At 63.8% G+C, this 27973-nt stretch overlaps 1 protein-coding gene across 1 annotated transcript; it reads right to left on the reverse strand.

The window, feature by feature from the left end:
• Positions 1-812: 812 nt before the first annotated feature.
• MRC2 (mannose receptor C type 2) lies at positions 813-22345 on the reverse strand. Its single transcript, XM_062595540.1, has 30 exons — positions 22242-22345; positions 16941-17348; positions 16323-16496; positions 15672-15836; positions 15220-15333; positions 14907-15050; positions 14574-14762; positions 12927-13081; positions 12571-12678; positions 12144-12259; positions 11854-12002; positions 11421-11638; positions 10834-10976; positions 10410-10512; positions 10070-10208; positions 9035-9070; positions 8563-8723; positions 8072-8139; positions 7649-7749; positions 7219-7364; positions 6689-6803; positions 6408-6574; positions 6184-6292; positions 4970-5205; positions 4683-4851; positions 4445-4594; positions 4227-4346; positions 3893-4072; positions 3575-3601; positions 813-3221 (listed from the first exon to the last, which is right to left on the reverse strand). Exons 1-30 carry the CDS (start codon positions 22330-22332, stop codon positions 3001-3003), a joined length of 4422 nt encoding a protein of 1473 aa, XP_062451524.1. The 5' UTR covers positions 22333-22345; the 3' UTR covers positions 813-3000.
• Positions 22346-27973: the final 5628 nt, after the last annotated feature.

A 27973-nucleotide genomic window follows, 5' to 3' on the forward strand; every position in this document is an offset into this window, starting at 1 on the left:
TTTTGTTTTGTTTTGTTTTTTAATTCGGTGTCAATGGACTTTCACAGCAATGGTAGGGGGCTCCTTGATAGGATAGGCAACCAGATTAGCAAATGAATGCCTGCCCTCCTGCTTTTTTGAGCTTCAAAGCTAAACAAATGGGCTTATTGAGACAATAAAACAAACAGCCTTACTGAGACAATAAAACAAGCGCTCTCTGTGTTCCAGCCACTGACTAGCGGAGAAAGTGGGAAGTATTCTTCTATCCTTAGCTCCTCCTAACACTCTTCTCACCATCCCAAATCAAATAATAAACCAATCAATTCATTATTAAATTGCTCCAGTGTGGCTGCTCCTCACTAGCTAGTGGGAAGTGTTGCACTGAGTACATCTGGGAAGCTGCAGGCCTTTGCTCTCTGTGCTCAGGAGACCCAGCACTGAAGACAGCAGCATTTCCCTACTTCTCTGTATGCAAAACAACTGACTGGCAAAGGCCCCAGCTTTCCTGAAAAAGAAACAACCCAAACCAGCCACCGTACTCAAAAGATAGATACAGAACAAAATGCTACCCCGCAATTAATCCAACACATATGTCCCTCACCTGGGCAGTCTTTGTGTCACCCCTGCTAGAGATGGGTAGGTTGTACTTCAACTTTAAGTTCAATAGTTGTTAGCGACACAGGGGAAGACAAGTCTTATGTTTCCCAAACAAATTAAAAAAAAAGAAAGGAAGAAAATAAGTAAGTGGGGAAGGAAATTTTATTTCCAGGCTTCTAAAATGATCTTACAAACCACAGAGAGTAAAAAAAAAAAAAAAAAAGAGCAAAACTATATATATATATTTTATATTTTATATATATATATATATAAATGTATGTATAATTGACAAGGTCCTTTTAAGCAAATCTTCACATTATTCTAATGGTGATAGGAGATACCACTTAACCATATATGTGTTTTCCCCGTCATCCTGATCACTGCCAACAGAGGCCAGAATTCCTTTCATACAGAATTTCCCCTGGTTTGTACAAATTTCTTTTCTTGAAACTAAAGAAGAAGAAAAGAGGAATGAAATTGTTCAAGAAAAAAGAAAAAGAAAACGCCCTTAAAAAGTGTTATCAGGTAGGGCTGCACGATTCCTCCCTCACCACTGAGCCATGGGACCTCCCTTCCGACCCCGCCGGCACTTCTTGCCTCTCCGGGGCAGATAATTCACGGCCGTCCTGGCTCTGAGCCCACCCCAGGTCTTTAAATGAGCCCCGACACCGCCGGGCTGCCCCTCCGGACATCAGTGTAGCTCTTCAGCCCCTCTTGCATCCCACCCTCAGCCTCAGCCTCCTGCTGGGACTTCCCTGCAGCTCTGCTAATCCAGGAGAGGGGTGGCCCCAGCCCGGCGCTCCGGCGGCTCCAACGCAGGGAAGGCCGGCGGGAAGCAGATGCCGAGAAAGCCACGGCAGAGGAAGGGCAGCGGGGCGGCCCACGCTCTCCACCCCGTCCCTCGCCTGCGCGCTGTCCTGGCAGCTTCAGAGCGTTGCCAAAACGTAAACGAAAATCCAACAATCTCTTGCTTCTCACCCAACCCGCTCCCCCCACAGACAATTTCTTAAACACTTAATGTCCAGCTTAAGTGAAATCAAACTAAAGTCCGCACCGGTGCCCTCGAGTTACACAGACGAGTTGCTTCCTGTTGTCTTTAGCACAAAAATACGCGCCCCTCGGGGGCAGAGGGCTAAATGAAAGGTCGCTTTGGCAGGGGCTCTGCCGGCTTTTGCTTCCGCGCTCCCGAGGGGCTCTTTGGCGGCCCGGCGCCCGCAGGGGACCCCCCCGGCTCGCGCCGTCCCCGGGCGTCCTCCGGGCCGACCCCAGCGAAGGGGAGGCCGCCGCGGCCGGCCGGGGGAGCGGGACGCCTCGGCTCGAGGCCCCGCGCCTCTCCGACGGCGCTGCTCCGAGGCGAGGAAGAGGGGGCTTAGCCACGCGCTGCCTTCCTCCGCCCTAGCTACAGCGTACGTGCGAAACAGGCAACCACAAACACCCCAGTCGTCTGTGTGAAAGAAGGTATATATTCAGCACGCACTCAATACAGCATAGCAAAAAGCTATCGTTTCCTTAAAAAAAAAAAAAAAAAAAAAAAAAAGACTCCAAAATACCACCAAAACATCCAAAGCGGGCCCCATCCGACCTCCCTTCGCGCTCGCCGGCGCGGCGGGCGGCACCGAGCCCCCGAGCGGCCCCCGCGCGCGCGCACGGACCGCTCGGCGGTTCGGCCCGGGCGCTGAGCCGACGGCGGGCGGCTGCTCCGGACGGGGGCCGGAGGGGCGGGAGGCTGCGGCAGGGGAGGGGGGGGCGGACAGGGGGTCCTGGTGATGGGGACGGGATGGGACGGGACGGGACGGGGGGGACGCCGCGCTCAGGCCGCCGGGGCGTCTCCGCTGCGGGAGGCCGGCGCGGCTCGCGCGCGCCCGGCAAGGGGGGAGGCCTTACCTCTGCGCGTGCAGGGGAGGTAGATTGGCTTTGGAGACCTCTCGCCCGGGAGGCGATGTCTTCTCGGACACCGGCTCGTTTCCTCGGGAAAGGGGTGTAGGGGAGGGGGGGGGAACGAGGCCCTGGGGGCCACGGCAGGGCCCTGAACGCCTGCGCTCGCCTTCTCCCGAGGGGAAGGTGTCTCGGAGCCTGGTCCGGCCGCGGGGAAGCTCTTTTGAGTGTGCGTGGGGTGGGGGGGGGGCAACTTCCCTTCTAAAATTTGAACCCTGAAACCTCCTCCCCGGCTGCTCCCAGCAGCCGCCGCCGGGCGGGACGAGCCCGCAGCGACCCGAGGGACCGCGAGCGGCCGAAGCGCCGTCGGCGGTGCCGAGGCGGGCCCGGGCGGCCGGCCCCACGCCGCTGCCCCACACCGCTGCCCCACGCCGCTGCCCCCCGCGGCGCCCGGCGTGCGGGGGGAGAGCCTGCTATGGCGACCCCCGTCCCTCCCCCCCACCCCCTCCCGGCCCCGGCCCCGTCGCCCGTCCTGCCCCACCGCCGCCGTTAGTCTTGCTGCTCGTTCATCTCCATGTCCGACACCAGGATGTTCTTCTCGGCGGATTCGCTGGGGCTGGAGGTGGTGCGGCTGTAGCGGGCGCTCTCGAAGGCGCCCCGCTCGGCGCTCCGCCGCCGCTTGTACAGGTACGCGGCCGTGCCCAGCAGCGCGCACAGCGCCAGCGTCGACAGCACCACCACGGCGATGGCGGTCGTGTTCTCCGGCAGAGCTGCAGCGGGGAGCGGGCGTTAGCGTCCGCCGAGGGTCGCTCCCGACGCGGGCTAGCGCCCGCGAGCCCCCCGCCCCGGGGAGGCCGCCAGCTGGGGCAGCGCCCAGCTCCGCGCCCGGCGGGCGACGGCGGGGGAGCGCGGCGAGGACGGGCCGGACGCTGCTCCGCGTGGCCCGGGGAACCGGAGCCGACGGCCGGGAGCCACCCGGAGACGGGCTCTCCCGCCCGCCCCCACGGTTCCTCTTGTAACGCGGGCAATCGGGGCGGCACGGCCCCCCCGGTGCGGTTCACGGCCCCAGCGCTGGGACCCCAGTGGAAGGAGGTGCCGAGCCCGGGCTGACGGCGCCACTCACCTGACCGGGAAAAGCTGCTCTCCTCAACTGCAACGGGAATAAAGACACAGATCAGCGCGTGCCCGCTGCACCCGTCCCCTCTCCCACCGTGGCCCGGTGCAGGAGACCACCCCCGCGGGCCTCATCCTGCCCTGCAGAGATGCTGCGCCGGCCAGCCGGGACCAGCGCCGCCAACGCCTCCCGCCTCGGGGCTCGCCCGAAACGCGTGCGGGACGCTGCCGGCACGACGCAGCTCTGCCCCCTCCCTACCCACCCTGCCTAGACCCCGAGCTCGGCGCCCCCCAAAAGGGGCAGCCCGCGCCTCGGGGGGCTCCTTACCCCGGGGGATTTTGCAGATGACGCCCATGGTGACGTTGGTGCAGGAGCCCAGGCGCCACACGCCGTTGCTGCTCTGGATCCAGTAGCAGCTGTTCTGGCTGAGCATGCTGGGCCCCGTGTCGTGCTGGCCCCAGTTGGAGTAGTTCACGGCGGTGTTGTCGTGCCACACCAAGGTGCCTCCTGCAGGAGAGAGCCGCTGTGCACGGCAAACCGGGGGGGAGGGGGGCCGAAACGGGCGCCCCGGCTTCGGGGCTGAGCCCGCGCTCGGCCCCGCGCGGAGCGCGCAGAGGGTGCGCGGGGCGCGGGCGCTGCCCGAGGCGGGCTCCCCTCCTACCTTTGGGGTTGAACGTCATGCCCAGCCAGGCGCCCTTGGACGGGCCCTCGTAGGCCTGGAGGTGCTCCCACACGAAGACGTTCTCCGTCTCGTCCTGGATGGACAGCACCGTGCCGCCCACTGGGGACGGAAGAGGCGTCGGGGCCAGCGCCTGCGCCCGGCCCGCCCCGTTTCTCGGGGGGCCCCTTTCGGCCGCCGCAGCCCCGCTCCCCGCGTACCTTTCTGGCACCTCCTCACGGCGTCCTTCTGCCCCAGGGTGATCTCCATGTGGAAGGTGTAGCAGTGGTCCCGGAAGGGGATCCAGGAGGAGTCCTCCAGCGACTTGGGGCAGCTGCCGCTGTAGCTCCACTTGTGGGTCCGGGGGGCGCCTGGCGGGGAGCGCGGCGGCTCGGCGGGGGGGTCCCCTCAGCCCGGGCCCCGCCGGCCCCCCGGCCGCGCCGCCCCGTCCCCGCGCACCTGCGCCCAGCTCGCAGATGGCGCCCTGCAGCTTGGCGTCGCAGCCGGCCGTGCGCCACGTCCCGTCGGCGTCCATGTAGCAGCAGCCGGCCGCCTGCCGCGGCTCCCCGTCCTGCCAGTTGGCGTAGGAGAAGCTCTCCTCCGTGAACCAGCCGTAGCTCCGGCCGCCCTGCGGGGACCCCGAGGTGGGGGGGGGGGGGAGGGAAGGAAGGTTGGCCGGGGGGAGACGGGGGGCTCCGTCGCCGCGGGCCCCCCCTCCGCCGCGGCCCCCCGGCCCCGCCGCCCACCTCGTCGTTGGCCAGCCCGATCCAGAGCGGGGCCCGCAGCCCGCTGACGGCCTGCGTGAGGAAGGCCTGGCTGTAGGGGTCCAGCACGCTGGCCAGGCTGCCGTTGAGGCTCTCGCAGAGCAGCAGCGCCTCGTGCCACCGCAGCGGCTTCTGCAGCAGCCGGTAGCTGCTGTTGCGGTAGGAGACGGGGCCGGCGGGCGGCGGCGGTGGCGGCCGCCGGGGGCTCAGGGACGGGTCTGGGGAGCGAAGAGGCGCCGTCGGACGCGGTTGGCCTCCCCACCTCGGCTGGGGATGACCTGGGGCCCCCGCGGACACGCGGATGGGGCTGGAGCCCCCAGGGATACGCAGAGTCATGCGGACGAGGATGGAGCCCCCACGGACACGCGGATGGGGCTGGAGCCCCCACGGACACGCAGAGCCGTGCGGACGAGGATGGAGCCCCCACGGACACGCAGAGTCATGCGGACGAGGATGGAGCCCCCACGGACACGCGGATGGGGCTGGAGCCCCCACGGACACGCAGAGCCGTGCGGACGAGGATGGAGCCCCCACGGACACGCGGATGGGGCTGGAGCCCCCACGGACACGCAGAGCCGTGCGGACGAGGATGGAGCCCCCACGGACACGCGGATGGGGCTGGAGCCCCCACGGACACGCAGAGCCATGCAGACGAGGATGGAGCCCCCACGGACACGCGGATGGGGCTGGAGCCCCCACGGACACGCAGAGCCATGCAGACGAGGATGGAGCCCCCACGGACACGCGGATGGGGCTGGAGCCCCCAGGGACACGCGGGTGGGGCTGGAGCCCCCACGGATATGCAGACCCACGTGGATGGGGACAGGTTCCCCATGGACATGCAGGCCCACACTGGGGGGCACAGGGACAGGGCTGGATCCCCCACGAACACATGCCAGAGGGCACAGAGATGGGGCTGGATCCCCCACAGACATGCGGACCCACACGGATGGGGCTGGATCTCCCAAGGACGCTCAGGTGTAGGGACAGGGCTGGATCCTCCATGGACGTGCAGACCCATGTGGATGGGGCTGGATCCCCCAAGGACATGTGGATGGGTGCAGGGATGGGGCTGGATCCCCCACAGACATGCAGACCAACGCGGATGGGGCTGGATCCCGCATGGCCACGCGGACAGGGCCGGGTGGATCCCCCCCGGACAGAGGCTGGGTCCCGGGTCCCGTGCCCCCTCCTACCTAAGGGGCGCTGGCAGATGTAGCCGTGCTTCTCCTCCAGGCAGCCGCGGTCGTCCCAGCGGCCGGTGAAGTGTGGTGGTAAGCCGTGCCACACCACCACGCAGTTGCTCTGCGCAGGCGAGGTGCCCGGTGAGCGCGGCGGCTCCCGACCCCCCCATCCTGGCCCCCCCATCCCGACCCCCCGCCGTGCGCATCCGTCCTGCCTCCCGGGAGCCTCGTCCTACCGGCTTGTCGCTGCTGGCGCCGGACGTGCCGTAGCCCGAGGGCTCACCGGGGGCCCAGCTGACGTGCCGGAGGGGCTCTGCCTCCACCCACCGAAACTCCTTCTTGGCCTCATGGAGGCCGATCCACAGGTCAAAGGAGATGTTCGGGAGCATGGACGTTATAAAAGCTGGAAGAGATGGACCCGTGGAGCAGCTGAGGGCCGAACGCCCGGCAGCGTGCAGCCGCCCGCAGCGCCCGGGCGTCCCGTCCCGCTGCAAGCGCCCGGCCCTGGGACACCTACCCTGCTCCAGGTGGTTGGAGATGGTGGCCAGCACAGCACCCTGGTTCTCGCACGCCTGCTTCGCCTCCGGCCACTTCACGATCTCCGATTTGTCGTGGCCGTTGAAGCTGAAACACTGCGCAGCGCCCGGGCATGGGGCAAGACGATGGTCCGGGGGGCGCCGGCCAGCACGGCTCACCCTCTGCTCCACGCTGGCTCTCCCCACGCTCTCATTGCACCGCGCACACCTTGCCCCCGGTCCCCAACCTCCCAGCACCACCCAGTTTGGCACCCTCATGCCAGCTTCGCACCGCCCATCTACTCCAGCCCTTGCATGCCGGCCCGCTCCTGCACGCACCCGCTGCCCTCTGCACCTCCACCCCAATGCGTAGGCGCACGCACACGTGCAACCTTCGCATTGCCCAGCGAACACCCACCTCCCTTCCCACCCCTCCGTCTCCCCGCCCTCCGGCAGCAAAGGCGACGTTTCGGTCTCCCCAGCACCGGAGGGACCCGCGCCATGGGCAGCCCCATCTCCGCCGCGGCCGTACCTTGCTGAGGAAGGGAAACCAGCCGCGGGGGCAGCCGCCGCTGGCGGGGCCGGGCAGCGGCGGCGGGGAGGGCTTCACCGCCGTGGCGTTGCTCCGCTTGCAGATGTACGGCAGGGCAGTCAGGCACTTCTGGTCGCCCCAGTCCTCTGCGGAGAGGGGCAGGGCGGGCGTGACTGCCCCGCTGCGTGGGCACGGGCACGGGGCGGTTGCTGCAACGCTTCGCCCGGCGTGGAGGATGCTGTGAGAGCTCGCGCGCGCGTGCCGGCTTTGCACCCTTCCACCTTCCCCGTGCCGGGCACGTGCCATCCGCGGCCGAGCAGGGCACTTTGCATCGTGCCCGGCTCAGCGCCAGCGCGGATTTGGAGTCGGCAGCAGCCCAGCACCCCGTCCTCGCAGAGCTCCAATGCAGCCACCGCCAGCAGCCCCTCACCTCTGCTGGCCGTCATGTAGACACACTTCTTGTCCTTGCTGATGGGCCGGGGCTTGCCTGGTGCCCAGGAGATGAAGTTGAGGAGGGAGCCGTCGGACCACCTGGGAAAGGCAGCGGCGTGAGCAAGGAGCGGAGCATCACCTTGGCAAACCGCCGAGCTGGGCGAGCAGGCTGCAGTGGGACCAGTTGCATGCCCTAACTGGGAGCGTGCATCAGCACTGCCCTCTTCTGGATGAGGACTTGGGTCGGCCACAGCTCGTGCCACCAGCTCCCGTCCTGATGCCTGAAAGCACCTGCCTGGGACATGCCCCATCCCCAGAAGATCGGACCGGCCAGGCAGGGCACTGGACTAGGTGCTCTGCGGGCCGGGGCGGGCGGCGAGCAGGACGCGTGGGGACACGGCCGGCTCGGCCTCCCACTTACTTGAATCGCCCGTCGTTCTCGTAGGTGTGCAGCCCGATCCACCAGTGCTGCTCCTGGCCCCTGGAGAACTGGCAGAGCCAGAGGGAGAGGTCAGCCCCGGGCAGGAGGGGCCCGCGGGCGCTTTCCGCCTCCCCCTGCCCTGCGCCTGCTTGAGGGTCGGGCTCTCACACGTCTCCAATGGGGAGACCCTGGAGGGGGGATCCCGGCTGCTCAGGGCCACCAGGCCCAGGAAAGGGAGCCGGGCCAGCGGTCTGCAGCCTGCGGTACTCAAGACCCCGGTGGAGCAAAACCGCTGTAACCAGAACCCCGAGGACACCAGGGCCGGGCTGAGAGCGCTATGCCCAAACACCGTTCTTGCAGCACAGCATGGAAGAAGCTGGATGGGAAATGTCAGGCATGGACAAGCCCTGGGAAACTGCCAGGAGAAGCCTCCCACTGGCTCCATGGAGGGAGGGAGCGTTCACCAACGTGCATCCGTGCCACCCTCCTACCTTCTTCAGGTTCTGGCCCAAGAAATCCAGCTCAGCTTGATTGTGCACCGAAACGAGCTCGGCCTGGAACCAGGTGCAGATCCGCTGGGCCTGCACCCACATGGAGTGATGCTCGAAGAACTTGTACTCCGCGTCCTGGTACTTCACCCACTCTTTGCTGCCTGCGGGCAGGGAGACGCACTTGAGACCGTTCTCCGCCCTCCTCTTCCCCCGCCGCCGCCGCGGTGCGAATGGCGCCCCAGGAGCACGGCAGACCCCTTTCGACACCAGGCACCCATCCCGGCTCCCCTCCCCGGCATGGCCCGTCCTCTCCCGGCGCCTCGGCTGCCTCCTCCAGATACCGCGGCATGTTCCCGACCACCCTCCGGCAGGCAGCTCAGCGCCCGCGTGCTTTGAAGAGCCCGGGATGGAAGGCGCCCTGGAAGGACGACAGGGCAGAGCCGGGGCTCCGCAAGGCCGGCCGCTAACGCACCTTGCGTCGTGATCTCCGGTTCCTTCACATCGGCGCCTGCGGAAAGGGGGGAGAGCGGTGAGCGGGCAGAGGCGCAGTCAGAGCCCCGGCGGCCGGGACCCTCTGCCGCTGGCTGCAAGCTCGCCGGGCACCCCCCCCCCCCGCCCCGTTAATGCCATCCGCGCCCCGGCTCCAGCATCCCCTCGTCGCCTACGCAACCCGGGCTCGGCTCTGGCAGCTTGCAACAGCAACAAAACCCGCCCGTGAAAACGCAGCCCGCGAGCGGGGAGGCAGAGGGACACGGATCCCCGGCCGCACCGGCACGCGCTCCACCTGCCCAACGTGCTCCTGCCATAAAGAGCCCCCAAAACATGCTCAGACACTTGCTAACACCTCCTTTCCCTCAAATCCCTCTATTCGGCTAATGAGCATGAGGGTTTCGGGGTGATGGGGCTGGTAACAGGGCTGAAGCATGAACGTGTTTTCTCCTGGCTCAGCCCACCAAGTGCCTTATTGCAAGCGGAAGGGTTGCGGGGGGCTTCTTCTCTTCCGTCCCGCAATTAGCTCCAAAAGGAAATGTGCTTTTCTGCAGCCGGAGCTACGGGGACGAAGGGCCGGCTGGAAGGGGCGACTGTGCAGGATCACGGGCTTGCAACGGGGACGGTCTCCGGCCCGCGCTGCAGCCCCCGCGCCGGCGGCTCCCCTGGCCGTGCCGGCTGCTGGGCCAGAGCCAGCTGCAGTGCGCACACGGGTCCTGGCCTCGTCCTCCAGCTCTCTCCTCAAACCTTCTCCCCCCCGTCCAAGCGAAAGCACAGCTGATACTTTACCAAAAAGTTCCTCTTAGCCCGTTGGAAAAGCAATCCTTCCCCAGGGTTTAGCATGGTTACATGCAGACCGGGAGACCAGATCTAGCACTTAAACATAACCACCTTCTCATTTTGGGGGGGGGAATCCCAAAAACCCTAACTCAAGCCATTTGCCAGGCAAACCAACATGCGTTCACGGGAAAAGGGCTCTGCCCCGCCGCGGCTGCTGGGGGATCGGCTCCGCCGGCACCTTTGGGCAGCTTGCAGATCCAGTCCAGCTGGGATTCGCACTGCATCGGCATCCACTGCAAGGAGGCCAGGTCCAGCACGGCGCAGTCCCGGATGTCGTCGTCGTCGTAGTTGTTGCGGTCAAAGTTGTGGTAGAAGAACTGGGGGGGGGGGGACAAGAGAGAGGAGCCGAGTTGGGGCCCCCCTGGGCGGGAGGATGCGCGGCGGGGGCAAAGGCAGCGCTCGCTCCAGGCGTTTTGCACCGCAGCGGGATGGGTGGCAAATTCCCAGCGGAGCAACGATGGCCGAGACGTGCCCTGGTCTCGCGCCCCGAGCCCGGCGGGCACCTCGCCGCCGCTCACCCCCAGCCCGTCACTCCAGCGCCAGCTCCTGTCTCCTGCGGGGTCCCGCCGGTTCAGGCCGATCCAGAACCAGTGCTGCTCGTGGATCTCCGGCTCCGCTTCGCTGGAGGAAGCCATGGGGCAACGGTGAGAACAAGCCAGCACTTCTGAGTTGGTGTACGTTTATAAATGCCACTTTTTTTGTGTTGTTTTGGAAACCCGCTGTCCCCAGGAATGGCAGGAGCTCAGGAAAAACGGGCTCTGCTCCACACCTCCCCAGGAGCGAAGCTGCTTTAAATCTGAGCTCTGCCCCCAAACTCCCCTGTATTTCATGCGTTTCTATCGTGACCCCCTCCCTAGGGGCAGGGATGATGGCAAATCTGTGCCGTGGGCATCAGTGCGTTCCCATAGGGACGCGCACGCGTTGGCGCAGCCAGCTCCTCACCCGAAGATCTTGTTGAGGGTGTTGGCCACGAAGTGCTCCTCCTCGTAGCTGCCCAGGCTCAGCAGCTGGGCCCCCAGCTCCCGGCAAAACTCCTGCGCCATGATCCACGTCTTCTTCTCTTGCAGTTTGTCAAAGTTAAACACCTGGCCAGGGAGACGCAGCCAGCGGAGAGGGCTCAGGACCAGGCAACCCAGGAGCACAGCTCCCAGGCTGAGACTCCCGGCGTGGGCAAAGCTTCAGCAGCATCAGGGCCCAGGTCTTGCAGGACATCCTTGCTCCATCCCAGATGCTCGTAGCAAGCGCGACCCTCCTCAGCCCCCACCATGCACCCTGGGCTGGGGGTCTGCAGTGCCTCCAGGGCACTGGGCATCCCATGGGACACAAGTCCTGAAGCCGCTATTCCTGGTCGTTTCCGGATCTGCTTCTCCATCAGCAGAGCTTTTCCCCCACCCGGCAGAACGGTCACCCCTCCGTGCCCACATGCCGCAGGAAGCACGCTGGGAGCCACCCGCCCCAGCCACGAGGAAGAGGAGGGAGGAAGAGGATGCAAACGCAGCTGTAGACCTCCAGAGGCGACGGCTCGGTACCTTGTAGCAGTGACGGAGTTTGGCGTCCGAGCTCCAGCCCTGGGGGCAGGAGCCGCTGAGGCTGGGTGTGGGGTAGGGTGCTGGCAGCTCGGGGTTCACCGGCGTGCCCAGGTTCTGCCGGCAGATGTACTTGGCCTTGAAGGTGCTGCAGTTCTTCACCTCCCACAGCCCCACGGAGCTGCCGGTGGCCAGGGCCACGCAACCGCCTTTATCGTAACCTGGAGCGCTCGCAGGAGGGGGCAGAGAGACGGCGCCTTAGGGCCTTTCCGAAGGCGGCCGCCCGCCCCGGGGAGACGATCCCGCTCGGCCGAGCCGGGACCCCGCCGGGTCCTCAGCTCGGCTCTGCCCCGCGCCGGCCGGAGCAGCCCCGGCCTCTTCCCGCGGGGGCGTCCCGGCGGCGGGGGCGGACGCGGCCCGGCGCCCTGGGCCGTACCGGGCTGGTCGCGGTTCCAGTGGGTGTAGGTGACCTCGTCGCCGCTCAGCCAGCGGAAAGCGCCTGTCCCGTTGATGTCCTGCAGCGCCGTCCAGAAGTACTCGCTCTCCCAGCCGTAGATGAGGCTGCTCACGTAGGCCTGCTCGAACCTGCCGGGGCGGCCGCGCTTAACGACCGCCCGCACTTAACGAGCGGCGTCAGCCGGAGCCTCGCCATGGCCGGGTAGGGTGGGGGGGGAGTAATTCAGCTGGTCCCAGTTTTGGGGGGCCAGAGCAGCGGCGTCTCCTCACCTGTTGGTGATGGTGACCAGCGTGGAGCCGTGGTCGGAGCACGTCCGGCGAGCGTCGCCGTAGGGCACGCGGTCCTCGCCGAGCCAGTAGCAGGAGGGACTGTGCCACTTCCAGCCCTGGCGGAGCGCGGGGAGCGGCAGCTCGCGGCGGGCTCGCGCCCCGCGCGCTTGGTGCCCGCGAGGAAAGCGAGCGCCGAGGCCGCCCGCGCCGCCCGCCCCGGCCCCGGCGCAGAAACCTCCCCCCCGGCAAGCTGGGAAGCGCCATCCAGGGCCATCGGAAGGACAGGAGGAAAGCGGGGCGGCTTTGCAAGGAGTCGCAAAGGCAGCTGCCGGTGAGCGTGGGACCCCGGCGGTCCCATGCCCGGGGGGCAGCTGAGGACACCGAGCCCACCCGCGAGCTCGCTCAGCCCATCCCGGGTCGCCCTCACCTTTCGGCACCCGTGATCGTCCTCCTCCTTCTCCTGGCTCACCCGGCCGGGCTTTTTGCAGATGGACGGCAGGGTCTGGTTACACGGGCTGTCGTTCCACCTCCCTTCCTGGACCGGGTGGAAAAGAGCAGGCCTGAGCCCACGCGACAGGAATCTCCCACCCTCCAAACCCACGTTGGACCCATCGCTTTTCCTTCCCTGCACCAAATCCTCAAGGCCATCGTGATGGAGCCCTCTATCCTCAATGGCTGGTGGCTTCAAAGCTGGTCCAAACCCGGCTGGAGGTGCCCCTTCCCCAGGGCCTCCCCACTCCCATGGGCTGTCTCCCGCCAGCTCTCGGCACCTCCGGCTCTTACCGGGCCCCAAATGGTCACACAGTCTTCCAGGCTGTCGCGGAAGTTGTTGGGCTCGAAGGGGTGCCAGTAGGTGAACCTCACTGGCGTCCCATCTGACCACTCGAAGTTCATCTGCAGCTTCAGGTCATTCAGGCCAATCCACAGCTCTTCCACGTCTGCCGGAACAGGAGGGCAGGGCAGGTCGGAGACCCATTTGGAGATGGGAGGCCACCCCCTTCCACCCTGCCCACGTGAGAACTGGCCCTCCTCCTGCAACCAGTGATGGTGTGAAGATGATGGCCAAGATCAGGCCGGGACAGGGCTGTGTCCCCGGCCCGCGTCTGCAAAGCGAGTTCGCTGCGCAGACGTCCTCTGCTCCGCAATGCGAGCCGAGCCCACGGCTAGGGTAGGGCTGCTCTCCTCCACGGCGACGGGGGGAAGGAGCTAAGTTTGCAAGACATTTTCGTAGCGAGGTGCTGGCAGCAGCCGGATGATAAAAGGCAGGACCCACAGGCTCCGTTCCAGTGAGCTACTGGTTTGAAACCATTCTCTCCAGCTGCATCTCGCCATGTTCCCATCCCTGTCTGCTCCCGTCCTGGGATCCTGGCCACGTCTCCCTTCCTTCCTACACCCTCACATGGCTTCTGTCTCCATCTGCCTTAGCTCCTTCTAGTCCCACTGCCACCATCCCTGTCCTCCCTCCTCCGCATTCAAATCAGCCTCATCCCACATTTCTGCCCGGCTGCCACCCAGGCGGCATCCGCGGCAGACCTCGTGCCAAGCGCTTCCTCCACCGAGAAGGGACAAACCGCTGCTTTGCCGGAGTCCACAAGCCGGCCAGAGGACTAGTGCTTTTATGGGAGTAGGAAAACCCCACACTGCTAATACCGGGGCAACAGATGTGACAAGCGCGGAGGGAAGGACGGCGGCGAAGCCTCTCTTTCCTCTATAAAGCTGTCACGGGATTGGGACACGTCTGAGGAGGGGCTTAGCAGAACAGCTAAACTCTTCCCTCGTCCCTCCCAGACACAGCTGATCTCCCGGACTGAAACTTTCCAAAAATCAGCGCGGCTCAGACAGATCCCTGATGTAGGAAACTTCAACCCAGACAACTACGACTGGGCAAGGTTATAACTGGAAAGAGAAACTTTGGAAGCCTTAAGCATGAGCTGACCGTTAACTTGACCTTACTGCAGAGGACAGTTTAGCCAGGAGACTTGCAAGTCCCAAACAGATTTAGCAACAAGAAGAAAAGTCTTAGCAGCCTCTTCCAGCTGAGGCTCGTGATATTTGCAGATGGGTCTGTGCAATTTTGCTGCCCTTAGAAGGGCTCTGGTGGGGATGGAGGCACCGTCCCTCGCTCGGCACCAGCCCCATGAACTGGAGACAGCATTTGGGGCATAGGTTCTCCTGGGCAAAGCGCCACCTGCCTTGCTCACCCACACGCTCCAATGATGGAGCCTGGTGAAGACGAGTCACCCCACAGGTTTGCAGGAGGGCTAATATTAACAGGATACAGATATTTTTTCCCAGCTGCAACCTCAATAAATAGGACGTGTGAGTGCAGGTAGGGCCCCCATGCAGGGGAAGCAGAGCTCCGCGCACTCCCGGCTCCCACGCGTCCCCATCCCTGCGCCGGGTGCACACAGCGCCTGGCTTAAGCCTCACCTTGCTTGATCTGCTTGGTGACGAACTCCAGCTCGGAGAGGGTGTGGATGCTCACCAGGTCCCCCCCGCTCCGCAGGCAGGTCTTCTTCGCGTCCTGCCAACTTTTCTTCTCTCCCACCAGGCGGTAGCAGTTGGACTGGAAAGACTGCCAGCTGGGCTCGCAGTCCACCTTCACCTCCGACCACGAGTCTGCAGGGCACAAGGCAGCCTGAGGGCTCTCGTCCCTGCCTCCCCACCCTCTCCTCCGCCGGGGAAGGGGCACGCAGGCCCACAGGGGACCACAGAGCCCTCATCACCCAAGAGGAACGCGGGCCACATGGTTCCGCAGCTCACCCGTGGCGAAGGGGTCGGCGGTGGCGTTGGGCTTCTTCTTGCAGACATAGGGGAGGGCGATGCCGCAGTCGCGGTTCTGCCAGCCCCCCGACGACTCGGTCCGGATCACGCCGCAGTTCTCCTCGCTGGGGTTGTCAGGCTGGTCTGCGAGCCAGGGCGAGCAGGGAGGGAGGGACGTGCCAGTGAGCGGCACGCAGGGCTGGGCTTAGCGCTGCCAACGGGCCCCAAGCAAGGTCCCGCAACAGGGCCATTCCCCACCGCCACGCTGCCCTCGTCCCACTGCTGGCCATCCCCGCAGTCCCCTTGGCCTCACCGCTCTCCCAGTTGAGGTACTTGAGCGGCGAGTTGTCCGACCACTGCCAGCCGCCATTGATGTCCAAGTCATTGAGACCAATCCAGAGCGTGGAGCTGTAGCCCGTCAGCAGCCCTGGCACAGACACAGAGCGGAGGGCAGCTCAGAGCCTCTAGCCCCTGGAGTCCCCCTGTGGACTGGCCCTGGCCCCAAAAGGGTGTAGTTGCAGCCAAGAACACACATTTTCTCCATGGTGGCTTCCAGGCAGGAGGAACCACATGCAGAGCCTGGCCATCTCCTTAACCCACCACCTCCTGCTCACACCCTTCTGCAGATCTCACCATGAGACTGTCCCCTGTACCACAGAAGGACACCATGGATGGTCATGAAAGGTGTCATTATCCACATGGTCCTCGGTGGGACCTTGGCAGGGTGTTGCCAATATCATCCTCCCCTTCCCCCCAGTGCCTCACCATTGATGTAGGTCTGCTCATGGATCTCGGTGATGCTCAGCAGGTTGGCACCTTGCTGCTCGCAGCTATTCCAGGCCTCTCGCCATGAGAGCGTCGACTGGAAGTTGAACTGGTAGCAGCTGTTGGTGAGGTGGTCCTTGTCCCAGAAGGTTTCACAGTCGTTGCCTGCAGGGAGGGAGAAGGCTCGAGAGTGAGTGGGCGACGCAGCCCCCAGTCCGCACGTGGTTCCCTATCAGATGGGACAGGCCTCCAAGAGGTAACTCCCAGCATTTTGTCCTTCTCTGTTGGAAGAGTCAATTATCAGTCCAGGAAAGACAGATCTTGCAGGCTAACAAGCCTTCTGGAGGCTCTGGTGGGGAGCAGATGGCCTTGAATATTAGCTTTCTCCATCATACAGAAAAACCACAGTAACCCATGAGAGCTGCGATGTTGGAGCTGCAGCTGCTCCTGACCAGTGGGACAACCATCACCCCAGTCCAATGAGCGCCATAGGTGCTTCCAGGAGGAGAGACGAGATCAGAGCTGTCGCTAGGAGCACAATAGAGTGAAAGCTGTCCAAGAGCCCAGGAGGAAAGCACTCCCAGCTTGGTGGAAAGCCCCTAGAAGGTACCAACCTGGGGTTTGCTTTTTTCATCGATCCATCCCACTTACTCTTAATGGGACAGAAGCCCCATCGCTCATCCTTGCCGTAGTCCTGGGTGGTGGCGCACCAGAGGTGGCCGTCCTCACGGCCCGTGCTGGTGCATTCGTGGAACCACTGGTTGTCGTATTTGAAGGGGATGGTGCAGGGCTTCCCATGTGAGTTGCCCTGAATGGTGTAAATCTCTGCAGAAAAAGAGGAACCTGTCTGGAAGCAGCTCCCACGCCGTGGGGGATGTCGGGGGAGAATCCAGTTGGGGAGATTGCTCCCCGTGCCGTGGTGGCCCAGCAGCATGCAGTTTTGCAACCCCCTCCAGCTAGTGACAAGCTCTGTGCTGACTTTGGCAGCACTTAGGGCTGTCCTGATGGTGGTAGGGTCTCAAATCATGTTTTGGGGCTGTTTCCCTTATTTTTGGGTGCCAGATAAGACAAGCACAAAGGCATTTCACACCTGCACCTGCCAAAACCACGACAAACTCCCACTGCAGCTAATGGGCTCTACCTCCTGGGTGTTCTCGGGGACCCGTATCTGGGCCAGGCATGGTGTCCCCTGGATGTGGAGGCAGCGACGAGGGTGGGAAGCACCCGGGGGTGCAGAGGGAGGTGAAGGGGAACCTGGCTGGGCATTACCAGAGTAGGGCACGGAGCAGAGATCGTCCTCGGTGCCGTAGGTGCGCCACTGTGAGCCACGGGCCTGGTCGCCCCGGTCAGCGGATGCCATGGAGGAATTGGCTGCCCGGGTGCCCAGGTGCTGCGAGAGTTGCTCGCTGAGGCTGCGGCAGCTCCAGCGCATGTTGACGGACTCGCGGTCGCACTCGTAGGTGGCCAGCGGGTGCATGCCCGTGGAGGCATTGGCCCCGTGCCACGACACCCCCAGGCACTGCATGGCGCCCACGTTGAAGAGTCGGTTCCTCGAGACCCATTTCCACTGGTGGGCCGGAGAGCTGGTGTTGCAGGCCTTGGCCAGCCTCACCAGCGAGTCCTTGGTCTCCAGGCAGCTCTGCAGGCCCGTGTTGTAGATGAGAAAGACTTTGGACTCTGGGCGGTGAGAAGAGAGAAAGGAAAAGGTTAGGCGTGAGGAGCCCGTATTTGGGGACCCACCAAAAACTAGGGGAGCGAAGCACACTTAGGAGGAACGTCTCCCACTACTGAACTCATTCATGGTGGAAAACGCTCACTGGCATCTCCTTCACGTGACACGGAGCATTTTCCTGAGGGGAGGGAAGGAGGAGGAAAGTAGCCTCCTGCAGTTCTTCCCCTCACTTTCACCCTCATGATCACTGTTTGCTCCCCAAATTTGCATCCCGACAGGTAGTTATGGATCCCCCTTATGAAGCTGCATTACTTTTGGCCGCCCCTGTTGCTCTACCCCTAAAATTGCATTAAAACCATTAGGATGTTGGAGTATTGCCTCCTGGAGCCACACTGGCATCTGCCGTAACACCCTTCTCCAGTTGACATGTTACAGCATCACTGTTAAAGACAGTGGATTTATTCAAGTGCAGCTTTTTAACTTAAAAAAGCGGCAAACGGTAAGACAACCCGATCGGACAACTGCCACCAATCTCTGCACAGAAGAGCTACCCAGAGCAAAGCCACCGCACGCATCTTGCAACAAGACCCCAGCAAGAGACACCAAAAGCCATGCTCTCAGAATGCTTGTTTTACAAAAGCAACCTGTTTTTCTACCAAAAACATCATGTGAGGTTAAATCCCTCTCACGGTCTCTTCTATATTTAGCTTTGGGTTGCTTTTCTTTGCCTTTTTTTTGGCCGTTGCGTGAATTTTTTTTGTCAGAAAAGGGTTTTCTTTTCCTACTCCTCTGAAACTTCACCCCGCGGTTGCTATAGCTTCGCGCACGGAAGCAACCAGGAGATTTGTGATCTTACTGACTCGTTTCTGCAAAACTAAAAGAAAACAGAAACGGAGGAAGAAAGAGGAAGAAACAGCTTTCCGTTGGGTCGGTTCACCACGGAAAGGTTTGTGCTCCTCAACCTGGCCTCGGAACGGGAGCGACCCGAAATTCCCCGGCAGAGACGACACCGGGGCCGACGCCGGAGAAAGGAAAAGGACGAGCGGTACCGGGACGGTCTCGAGGGGGGGCCGAGAAGCGGGGGAGGCTCTGCGCGTGCTTCACGGAGAAGGGCAGGGACCGCGAGGGGCAGGGAGCCGCGGCGAGGACGAGGACGAGGACGGCCGCCGAGCGCGCCGCGCGGGGCCCCCGCCTGCCACGCGTCAGCACCGGCTTCAAAGGAAGCTGCCCAGACTCGACGGGGAGGGGCAGCCCGGGGCCGGAAAGGCAGAAAAGATCGTCTTACGCTAAAAAGAGAGGGGGGGAAAAATAATAATAATAATAATAAAAACAGAGCTAGAAAATTGCAGCCTCGAGTCTGGGGCTAAGGAAACGATGGCCGGCGCGAGCCTCCCTCCCCGCTCCGCCGCCTCGGGCCGCGCGACCCGCCGGCGCCCCGGCGCAACGCGGCCGCGGCGAAGCGAGCTCCGGAGCGGAGCCGAGCGCCCGCCGACGCCGCGAGGCAAAGCGCCCCCCTCCCTGCCCCCGGGGCGGGGGGGGGGGGGCAAATCCAGCCTTCAGCATCATCGGCTGCAGAGACTGCGAAACCTGAGTCTTCCTCCAGCCCTTCGGGCCAACCCTCCGGGTATTTTCTCGCCCCTGACGCCCCACTGCTGGCGCCGGGGTCTAAGGGGAAAATGGCAGTTTTCATTTTTAAAAAAGTCAATTTTAAGCCATGAAAATGTCAAAACAGGAACCCAGCTTGGCCCTTCCAAAAAAAAGGCTTTAACGCCCCATCGCAAATAAAGAAAGCTTCAGGACCTGGGGCTTTGCGGACGACCCACAGCGTTGCCCCGGCGCGGCAGGGCGCAGCTCGAGCCCCGGCGCCCCGGCAAGCAGAAGCGCTCGCCGTCCTAGCTGCAAGGCGGCGCTTTAACGCGAGCCGTCCCGCAAACGCGCCCGTTTAGGCGGAAACCCCCCCCCGTCGGCGCCGCGGCAGCGCCGGGCACGGCGCGCGGCCGAGCGCCCCGGGACGCAGAAGCCGGGAGCATCGCGCACGGGAGACGCCGCGTGCCCCGTGCGACCGCCCCGGGCTCCCGTCCCCGGGCTCCCCGCCCCGGCTGCAGAACATCCCCCCACCCCGAGGACGCCCGCGCAAACCCACTGATTAACCTCCACTAACTCAGGGCAGGTCCCTTCCGGAGAAAGAGCATCCGCGCGCGTTTTTTTTTTCGGGTTCCCAACAATCTGGAGAACGACAAAAATGCAGACGCGCCACCAGCTCCGCGCAGGCCAGATTAATTAAAAATTAAATAAATAAATAGGCGAGCCCGCTCCTCGGCCGCGCTCGAAGAACCGCCCGGCGCGGGCCGAAGCGGGAGCCCCGCGGGAGCGGCGCCGGCGCGAGCGCCGCGGCCATGGCCGGGGCTCGGCGGCCGCGAAGGCCAGTGGAGGGGGCAGCGGTTACGCCGCCGAGCAGCCATTTTCTTCAACTCGCCGGCTAACGGTTTCCCTGGGGGGAAAAAAAAAAAAAAAAATCAAAAACGCAGGGCCGAGCGAGGAACCGCGGGATCGAAGTGCGATCAAACACGCGTGGGAGCCTCCGCCAGGAACTGGTGGGTTAAACCAAAAAGGCTCCTTTTTATCTATTTATTTTTATTATTATTATTTTATGATTATTATTATTTGCAGAAAGGCCCTGAATGCGCCCGCAGCGCAGGGAGCGAGAAACCCGCGCGGGCGGCGAAGCCGAGGCGCTCGCCCCGGCCGCGCGTCCCACCCCGCCGGAGGGAGAAACCCGCGACGGGCCTTAAAAAACCAAGAAAGATAGAAAGAAAAAAAATGAAAAAAAAAGAAAAAAAGAAATCATTGCGACGCTCTCGGGCAGCGAGCCGCGAGGATGCTCGAGCACACGGGCAGCTGCCCCCGGGCGGATGCTTTTGCCCCGCGATGCCCGTAAGAATAAACCTCGGCAGCTTTTTAATTCCTCCCGGGGGGGTTGGGGTCTTGCGCAAGGAGCCGCCGCGGCGCTCCTGGCCTCGGGCCCGCGCGTCCGACGGCGCTGCCAGCGCGGCGGCGGGGCCACGCGGGCCCCGGCCAGCCAGCGCCGCGCCAAGCGCGGCTCCTTCGCCGTTAGCGGGCCAGGGCAAGGGCAAGGCGGCGGTGGGGGGATTTTTTCCAGCTTTTTCTCCGCCGCGGGGCTGCAGAGGAGCCCACGCCATCGCGGCGGCCCTCCCGCCCCACGGCTCGGGCCTCCCCGCTCCCGCCGGCGGCTCCGGGCCGCTGCTGTCCGCACGGTTACGGCTCCCACAGACATTTTTTCCACAGCAAAACGGCCAGAGCTGGGTCCCTCCAGGCCGCCCGGGCTGGATCCGTGGACCCAGCGCTGGAGCCGCTGGAGGAGTAAGAGGAGGAGGAGGAGGAAGAGGAGGAGGACTTTTCAAGTGAGTCACGTTAACCCTCCCAAAACCCGCGGGCGCAGAAGCAGCCTCTGCCGCGCTCGGGCCAAGGCGTCCCCGGGACGGCGCGGGGGGTCGCGAGGGCCCAGCGGCCGAGGCGGGGGCTCGGCCGAGGCGCTGCTCCTCCGAGCGCCCCCGCGCCAGCCCAGCCTTAACCCTTCCCGCCTCCTCCCACCCGTGCCCCCGCTTACGCTCTCTCCCCCTTGGCGCTTGGGTTCATCCGACCGCCGCTGCAACAGCGGAGCGGCCCCAAATCGAGCTCCGACCCTTCCCGAGGCGGCGGCTCCCTCTCGCCCCGGCCTCTCGGCGAAGCCCGGCCAGGAGCGCGGCGGGCGGCCCTGCTCGCGGGGCTCCTTCGCGGGGGGCGAGCGGGGGGACGCGGGGGGCGAGCGGGGAGGAGAGGCAGCGGTGCCCTCCCAGCTTGCTGCTCCCCAATCTGGTTTGCATTTGCTAAACGTCCGCTAATAAAACAGGCCAAGCTTTTGCATTTGTTGTTGTTAGGGCAAAAGTAGCTGATTTCGATCTTTCTAAAAAAATAATAATAAATAATAAAGATTTCCATAAGGCCAAATGAATGAAAGGAAGCGACAAAAAGTGGCAGCTCGCTGCTGCAAGGAGACATATCCCGGGTTAGAAAAACGTTTCAAACAGCTCTTCCCACAGCCATCACGAGGAGCCTCAGGCGTCTGGCACACGGGATCTTTAGAAAGTTAAAAAAAAAAAAAAAAAAAAAAAAAAAAAAAAAAAAGGAAAAAAGGAAAAAAGGACCTATTGACTTGACTAAGAAAAGTTACGGCAAGAGGAAGTCTGCAGCTGCCTACCGGGGCCACGATGCAATGCAGCGGGGCACCGAGGCAGAGGCGGGCGCGCAGCCCGCTGCAAAACTCCAACAAAACACTTCAGCCCTCCAAAAAAAACACATCGAAAGTTTGTTTTTTTTAAAAAAAAAAATAAAATTAAAAAGCTCCCGGCGGGCGCCTCTCCCCGGCCAGACAAAAGGGCCGGAGCCGGGGGCGGCCCCGAGCCCCGAGCCCGCCGGGCCCCGCCGCCGCCGCCGCCGCCGCTGCCGCCCCCTCGGGGCCGCGGCGACGTTTCCGCCCGGCGCCGCGCGCGGGCTGCGCGGGCGGCTGCGTGGCCGGCGGAAAAGCGAGGACCCGCCAGGCAACCCCCCCCCACACACACACCTCCAAAAATACACATATATATATACATATATACATGTATTTATTTAAAAAAATCGACTTCAACGCAAGCAGCTCGACCGCAGCGCGGCGAACGCAACGACATCGCGTCAAACCGAGCGCGGGGGGGGGGCCCCGCTCCCCGCGGGTGCGCAGCCCCCGTCCGCCCCGTCCAAAGCCACCGGGGGACAAAGAGCCCCGTGTGTGTCCGTGTGTCCGTCCGTCCGCGCCCCCCTCCCCCCCCCCCCAGCCCCCAGCCCGCCGGGCGGCGCGGTCCCACCTGGCTGCGCAGCGCCGAGCACCAGCGGCAGCCCGAGCAGGCAGAGGCAGCCGCGCAGGAGCCGCGGCCCCGCGGAGCCGCCGCGCCTCATGCCCGGCGCCGCCGCCGCCGCGCTCCGCTCCGCGCCGCTCCGCCGCAGCGCCTCGCTGCCCGCCGGGGGACGGCGGAGGGGCGGGGAAGGAGGGAGAGGAGAGGAGAGGAGAGGAGGGAGGAGGAGGGACAGCTCCAAAAAAAAAAAAAAAAAAAAAAAGAGAGAGAGAGAGTGAAAAATGTTAAGAAAATCCGAAATAGCGAAATAGCAGCGCGTGCGGCTGCTCGGGGCAGGCCGCGGGCTGCACCCGCGGGCGCCGCTCGCGCACGGCCCCGAGGACGTCCCGAGCCCCCTCACCGCCCCGTCCCCACGACCGTCCTCGGGGGAGGCCGAAAGCCGCCGCCGCCGCCGCCCTTCACTGCCGAAACCACCGAGGCCCCGCGGCCGCCGCGGCGGGAAACGTTCCGGGTTCGCCCCGAAGCGTCGCGCCGCCGAGCCGGGACCGACGGCGTCCGCGGGCACCGGGCAGCTCCGGCTGCGCCCGGGCGGCGGGGCGCCGACGCCGGACGGCGTTTCGCTTCGCCCCGTCCTGCCCGGAAAGCCGCGGCCGTCGCCTACCTCAAAGCAGAGCGGCGCCCAGGAGGAGCTCCGTGCCGCGGTTGCACCGTTCGAGAGCTGAAAATAAAATAAAAGGCTTTTTTCCCCCCCAAAAAAACAAAATAACTACTTTAAAAGTTTGCTAAGCTCCGCACTCTCCTCCTGGTGCAAATTCACGCAGGAAGGGAACCCGGGAACATGGAAGGATCCACCCGGCCGAGCGCCCGGAGGACGAAGGACTAGGTCCCTCGCCCGCGCGGGACCGCGCCGAGCCGACGGCACCGCTCCCGCCGGGCGGGAAGCAAAGTTCGCTCCCGTCGCGCCGGGACCGCTCGCTCGGCCCTTCTCTTTGCCTTGCAAAAATAATCGAACCCGTCGTTTCGCGGCTAAGGACGGAGGCCCTCCGGGCTGCCGCCGGGAGAGCCCTCGGAGGGGCGAGCTCTCCGGGGGGGCCCAATTAAGCACATCATCTTTTGCGCTGTTGGGTTTTCTAAGCCTCGGATTATTTTTTAATTGAACCAGGGCCTGGAGGAACAGCCTCGCTCGCGCTGGCGACCGGGAGCTGCTCCCCAGCTGGGCCGGCGCGTCCGCGGGGAGCGAGCGAAGCGCCCCTCCCCTCCGGCCCCTCCCTGAACCCCAGGGTCCTGCAGTCCTGATGCCCCACGAGACCTGCTCAACCGTGCCAGCATCATTAAAAAAATATTTTTTTTTAAATGAGGAAAGTGCCACCTGAGGAGCTAGGAGGAGCCTGGCCAAGCTGCCGGCACTCACGGCACGCTGTCACCACGGGCTGGCAGACGGCCCCCGCGCGTGCCTGCCGCGCTGCCCCGTTTCGGGTCCTGCCGCTGGAGGAACCTGCCAGCCTTGGGCTGGAGGCAGATCCCTGCCCGGGAGGGGAGGCAGCAGAGCCGGAGGGCCTCAGCTCCCGCAGAGCATCGCCGTCGCCCTGCCTCGCCGGCGTCCTGTCCGTCCATCCGTCCGTCCGTCCGTCCATCCGTGGAGGTGCTGGCCTTGCGCGCGGTTAGGAGATAAGTCCCGTATCCTAATAACAAATTCCTCCGGAGGAGGCCAACAGCTCCTCGCTTGCTCTCCTCCTCGCCTGCTTTAGCCCCGGTTGAGCTGTCGCTCAGTGGAGCGCATCTGGAGGAAACACATTTTTTCCGTCCCCCAGGACTTCTCCAAGCGCTGTCTGACCTTTTTGTCAGTAATGAGCTTGGGCCAGACACGAGGCACTGGACCTTCAGCCGCAGGCCATGCTCTTGGGAGCTCTCTTCAAACCACCGCTAGAGGGGACGGGTTGGATCCTGGGACAGATCCGTGCCAGATCCCCGCCACTAACCCACCTCTGGCTGAAGACCTCCTCTCTCCCTGCAAATACTGGCAGAAAATGGGTCAGTTTGGGATATTCAGCTTCCCACGCACGGATCAGAAAACAAATGTCGCTAATAGCTAGTGAGACCCGGGTCCCGTCAGGATGGGGAAACCCACACGTTTCACCGCCCAGTGATTACGGGCTCTGCAGACGGGGGGAGGCTGGTTTTTAGCCCTGGTTTTGTTAAATAAGGACGACGTTAGGATTTTGAAAAGCTCACCTCGGATGAAACGGCCAAACGTGGAATTAGCGTGGAGTGAACCCAAGGATAAACAAAACCCAGATGCGTAGCCGGGGTGCTCGCTCTCGGAGACGTGCCCTCAGAGCCGGTTACTGAATTCAGCTGGATCGACAAGTGCTGGCATCCGGATACGGCGCGTCCTCAGCCTTTGCTCTTGTCCAAGGCCTTAGAGGACAGGGTTCAGGCATCCACGGACCCGTGGGACCAGCTCCAGTAGCACCAGGCTACTACAGGTGAGATATTCTGAAGGAAGAAGTTATCAAAGATATGGGGAAAACACAACACAGCGTGGACTTATCTAGAGATAAACCATGGCAGATGCCTCCTCCAGAAGAAGGGAAACAGGTCTAAGGTGAACGGTCTTCAGCAGAGCATTTCACAGCAGGGCTGGCGAAGGATGTTTTTGCATCTTGCAGGAATGGCGCTTGGAGCAGGCACGAGCGGGGGCCGAGACCCGGAGGGCTCCTCTCCTCCTCCTCGCCCTGCCGGTGCCTCCGTGCAGCTTTTCTCCCAGGGCATCAGCGCCGGCCGGTGGGCGCTGGGAGCGGGAGAGGCGCTTGCGCAGTGCCGCGGCCCTTCGGCAGGAACGAGCTCCTCCGGAGCGCTGGGTTCCCGGGCGAGCCCAGCCGCGAGGGCCGGAGCAGCCAGCTGGAAGCGGAGAGGGGCGTTTTCCCAGGGAACCTGCGGCTGCAGGACGCCGGGAGGCAGGGGCAGAAACGCACGGGAAAGAGAAAAGCGCACGAGCAAGGGGCCAGGACGCGGGAGGCATCGGGCTGCGAGAATTGACACTTGGCTCCGAGCGGGACCAGCCCACGTTTGTGCCCGGGGCGCTGTGGGGGAAGCCCGCAGGGGGTTGGGGGGCTGCTGCAGCCCCACGGCGGGAGAAGGGGCTCCAGCGGCTCCGGCTCGAACGGCAGCGCGCGCTCACGCGGAGCCGCCGGGCTTTCTCCCCCGGCGAGCGAGACGAGCCCGTGCCTGGCGGCCCGCGGCTCCTCGCCGCCCGCTCTTCTGCGGCCCGCAAGAGTCAGGCGAGTTCAGGCTGCGAGTGATTTATTGGAACCAGATGTGCTCGCTCCGAGCTGCCACGAGGAATTTCAGGGCGCTCCAGCTCCCGGCCCTTCCAGCGCCGTCCGCGGGGGCCGGACGAGGCCGGGGGCCGCCCTGTCTGCTGAGCCCGCTGCCCTTCCTGCCGGGGGGCTCCCGCAGAGGCTGTGAGCGGGCTGGGGAGGCGCCGTGGGTGCCGGGAAGCAATTCCGCTTTCTCCGGGCACCTCCAGCGCCGCTCGGCCGAGGCAGGTTGCAGAGCCGGGAGCAAAGGCAGCATCGCCCCGCCAGCCTGTGCAGCATCCTGCTGGTCCGGTCAGGGACTTTCTGCTCCATAGCAGCTCCCGAGCACCAGAATTTAAACCTCGGGGCACACGCTGCAGAGCGTCAGCCCGGCTCGCACGACAGCGGGGAGGAGACGCTTGGGGCCGAGCTGGCCGCGGGCTAGCAGGAGCCAGCCTGCGCTGCCAGGGGCGCGATGCTAACCTGCTGCTAAGTCCCAGTTTTAAGGTTTCCCAGACTCGGGCTCTACATGTTGAAATCCCTCGGCGCTGCTCCTCCCGCTCCAGAGGCCGGCGAGCAAGGAGCCTTTCATCCACCGAGGACGGGGCAGCCGAGATCCCCCCGCGGCCCCCGGCCCGGCACCTCCCAGCCCGCGGCGTCGCCGACGCGGGGCGGGAGCCCGCGGGGCTCTCACTGTCCTTGGCTACGCGGCCTCTAGCCTCATCTTTCAAAAGGCCCTTTAGAGCCCGCTTCGGAGGCCTGCAAGGCAGCAGCCACGGAGCAGAGGGGAACGCGGAGCTGCAGACAAAGGATGGAGGGGACATAAGGTTGCAACAAACTGATCTAACGGCAAGATGCAGGGCCGGGAGCGAGGAGGAGAAAAAGGCAAGGCCGGCTCGCCGGGGGCTCGCCGCTGCTCACCCGGCAGCACGCGCCGGAGGCTTCCCCCCCCCCTCCTTCGCAGCCCCCCCCCCCCACGCTTGATGCATGAAATAAGTTTTTCTCACGAGCGGCTCCTGCTCCCGCACCCCCGCCTGGCGAGCACAAAAGCCTCCTTGTGTCCGCGCCGCCTCTTTCTGGGCGCGAACGTGTCGAGGGGAGGCCGAGCAGCTCCGCGTTTGCTTGGCCTCTCACCCCAGCCGGGGCGATTGCTGCGGGGGGCACCCGGCCCGTGCGGCTGCCCGGGCTCCCAGGCCGAGCCGGGGCCAGCGCGGGGCAGAGGGGAGCTGCACCTCTTGCTGCAAATCTTCCTTCATCTGCAAGAGCTCTCCCTCCATTTTAGAAGCTTTAAGGCCAGGCTGCCTAAGCCAAGCTCAGGCAGCATCCAGGAGAAAAGAAAAATAATAATAAAACCCTCTAAGGCCCACGGAAGCAGCAGCAAACCTCACGTCAACCTTATTTTGCGACCTGGCAAACTCTTGACACGAACTGGGACCGGCCTGCTGGCATACAGAAACTCGCCTGGTGGCGTGACTCCTACCCACTGAAGCGGGAGGCAAGGCAAAGCCTCCAGGAACGCAGCCCCGGAGCAAGCCGGCGAGCCGCCCGCCTGAAGCCCAACGCAACTTTGCTGCTGAAACGTCGCCGCCTCCTCCCCTTACCCGAATCTGTAGATCGTTGTCAAAACTGGAACGCCAGGCACGAAAATAATCAGCTGCAGCAGCACGCAGGGAGCCGGATTCTTCCCGGTGTTCGGTTTCACACTTAACCGAAAGCTCCCTTTAACTTCCAGCGAAGGGAGGCTGACGTCAGGTTTGCCGAGGAGCACAGAAATCCTTATCCACAGCAACTCTTCCTCCAAAGAAGTCAGCCGCTTGCCGGCAGATGCTGCCTGCGCTGGGCAGTAGCGGCATCTCGCACCGAGGCTGCGACACGCAGGCGGCCTCGGAGCCGGTGCTTCCTAGACATTTCCTCAGACAGATGCAAACTCCGCATCTTTTGCTGAAGTCTTTCCTGATTTTCTATTATAAGTATTTTTAAAATTGACAAGATTGGGCGGCGGGAAGTTAAAGGAGTCGAGCGCGCCGCGCACCGCGGCCTCTCCGTGCGACTCGAACCAGGGCGCCGCGCTCCCCGGGCTGCGGAGCGGCCGGCGGGCTCGGCCCGCGCGGAAGGGAAGCTTAGCAAGAACGTGCGTCCACAGACACGAGAGGGTTTCTCCTCGTCCCAAACACACACACACAACTTCTAAACTCAAAAACTAGGCACCAACCCAGCTTGGATGTTTTTCTCCACCTTCCAGAAGCAGACGATCAACGTCACTAATTAAGCAAGGCTAATTTGCAACAACAGCCCGCCCGGCGAGCGACTCCCCCCTGGGCTGCAAAGGTCTCCGCGGTCTGAGCTCTCCGAACGCCACCTCTGCCTTCTCCTCCCCCGTCTCTTCCTGCAGCCAGCGCGACAAAGCCAGAACTACAAACAGCAAAAGAGTAAGAGTCGAGCAAA

This window comes from Rhea pennata, chromosome 26 (assembly GCF_028389875.1).
Source record: "Rhea pennata isolate bPtePen1 chromosome 26, bPtePen1.pri, whole genome shotgun sequence".
NCBI classification, from domain to species: domain Eukaryota; kingdom Metazoa; phylum Chordata; class Aves; order Rheiformes; family Rheidae; genus Rhea; species Rhea pennata.

Excerpts from the sequence above, each read along its gene's own strand:
- MRC2 (XM_062595540.1), bottom strand. The coding sequence starts at position 22,332 with ATGAGGCGCGGCGGCTCCGCGGGGCCGCGGCTCCTGCGCGGCTGCCTC. Across the intron at positions 16,497-16,940 it reads CTGCTCCGTGCCCTACTCTG|AGATTTACACCATTCAGGGC; the intron begins GTAATGCCCAGC and ends CTTTTTCTGCAG. Across the intron at positions 9,071-10,069 it reads GATCTGCAAGCTGCCCAAAG|GCGCCGATGTGAAGGAACCG; the intron begins GTGCCGGCGGAG and ends CCCTTTCCGCAG.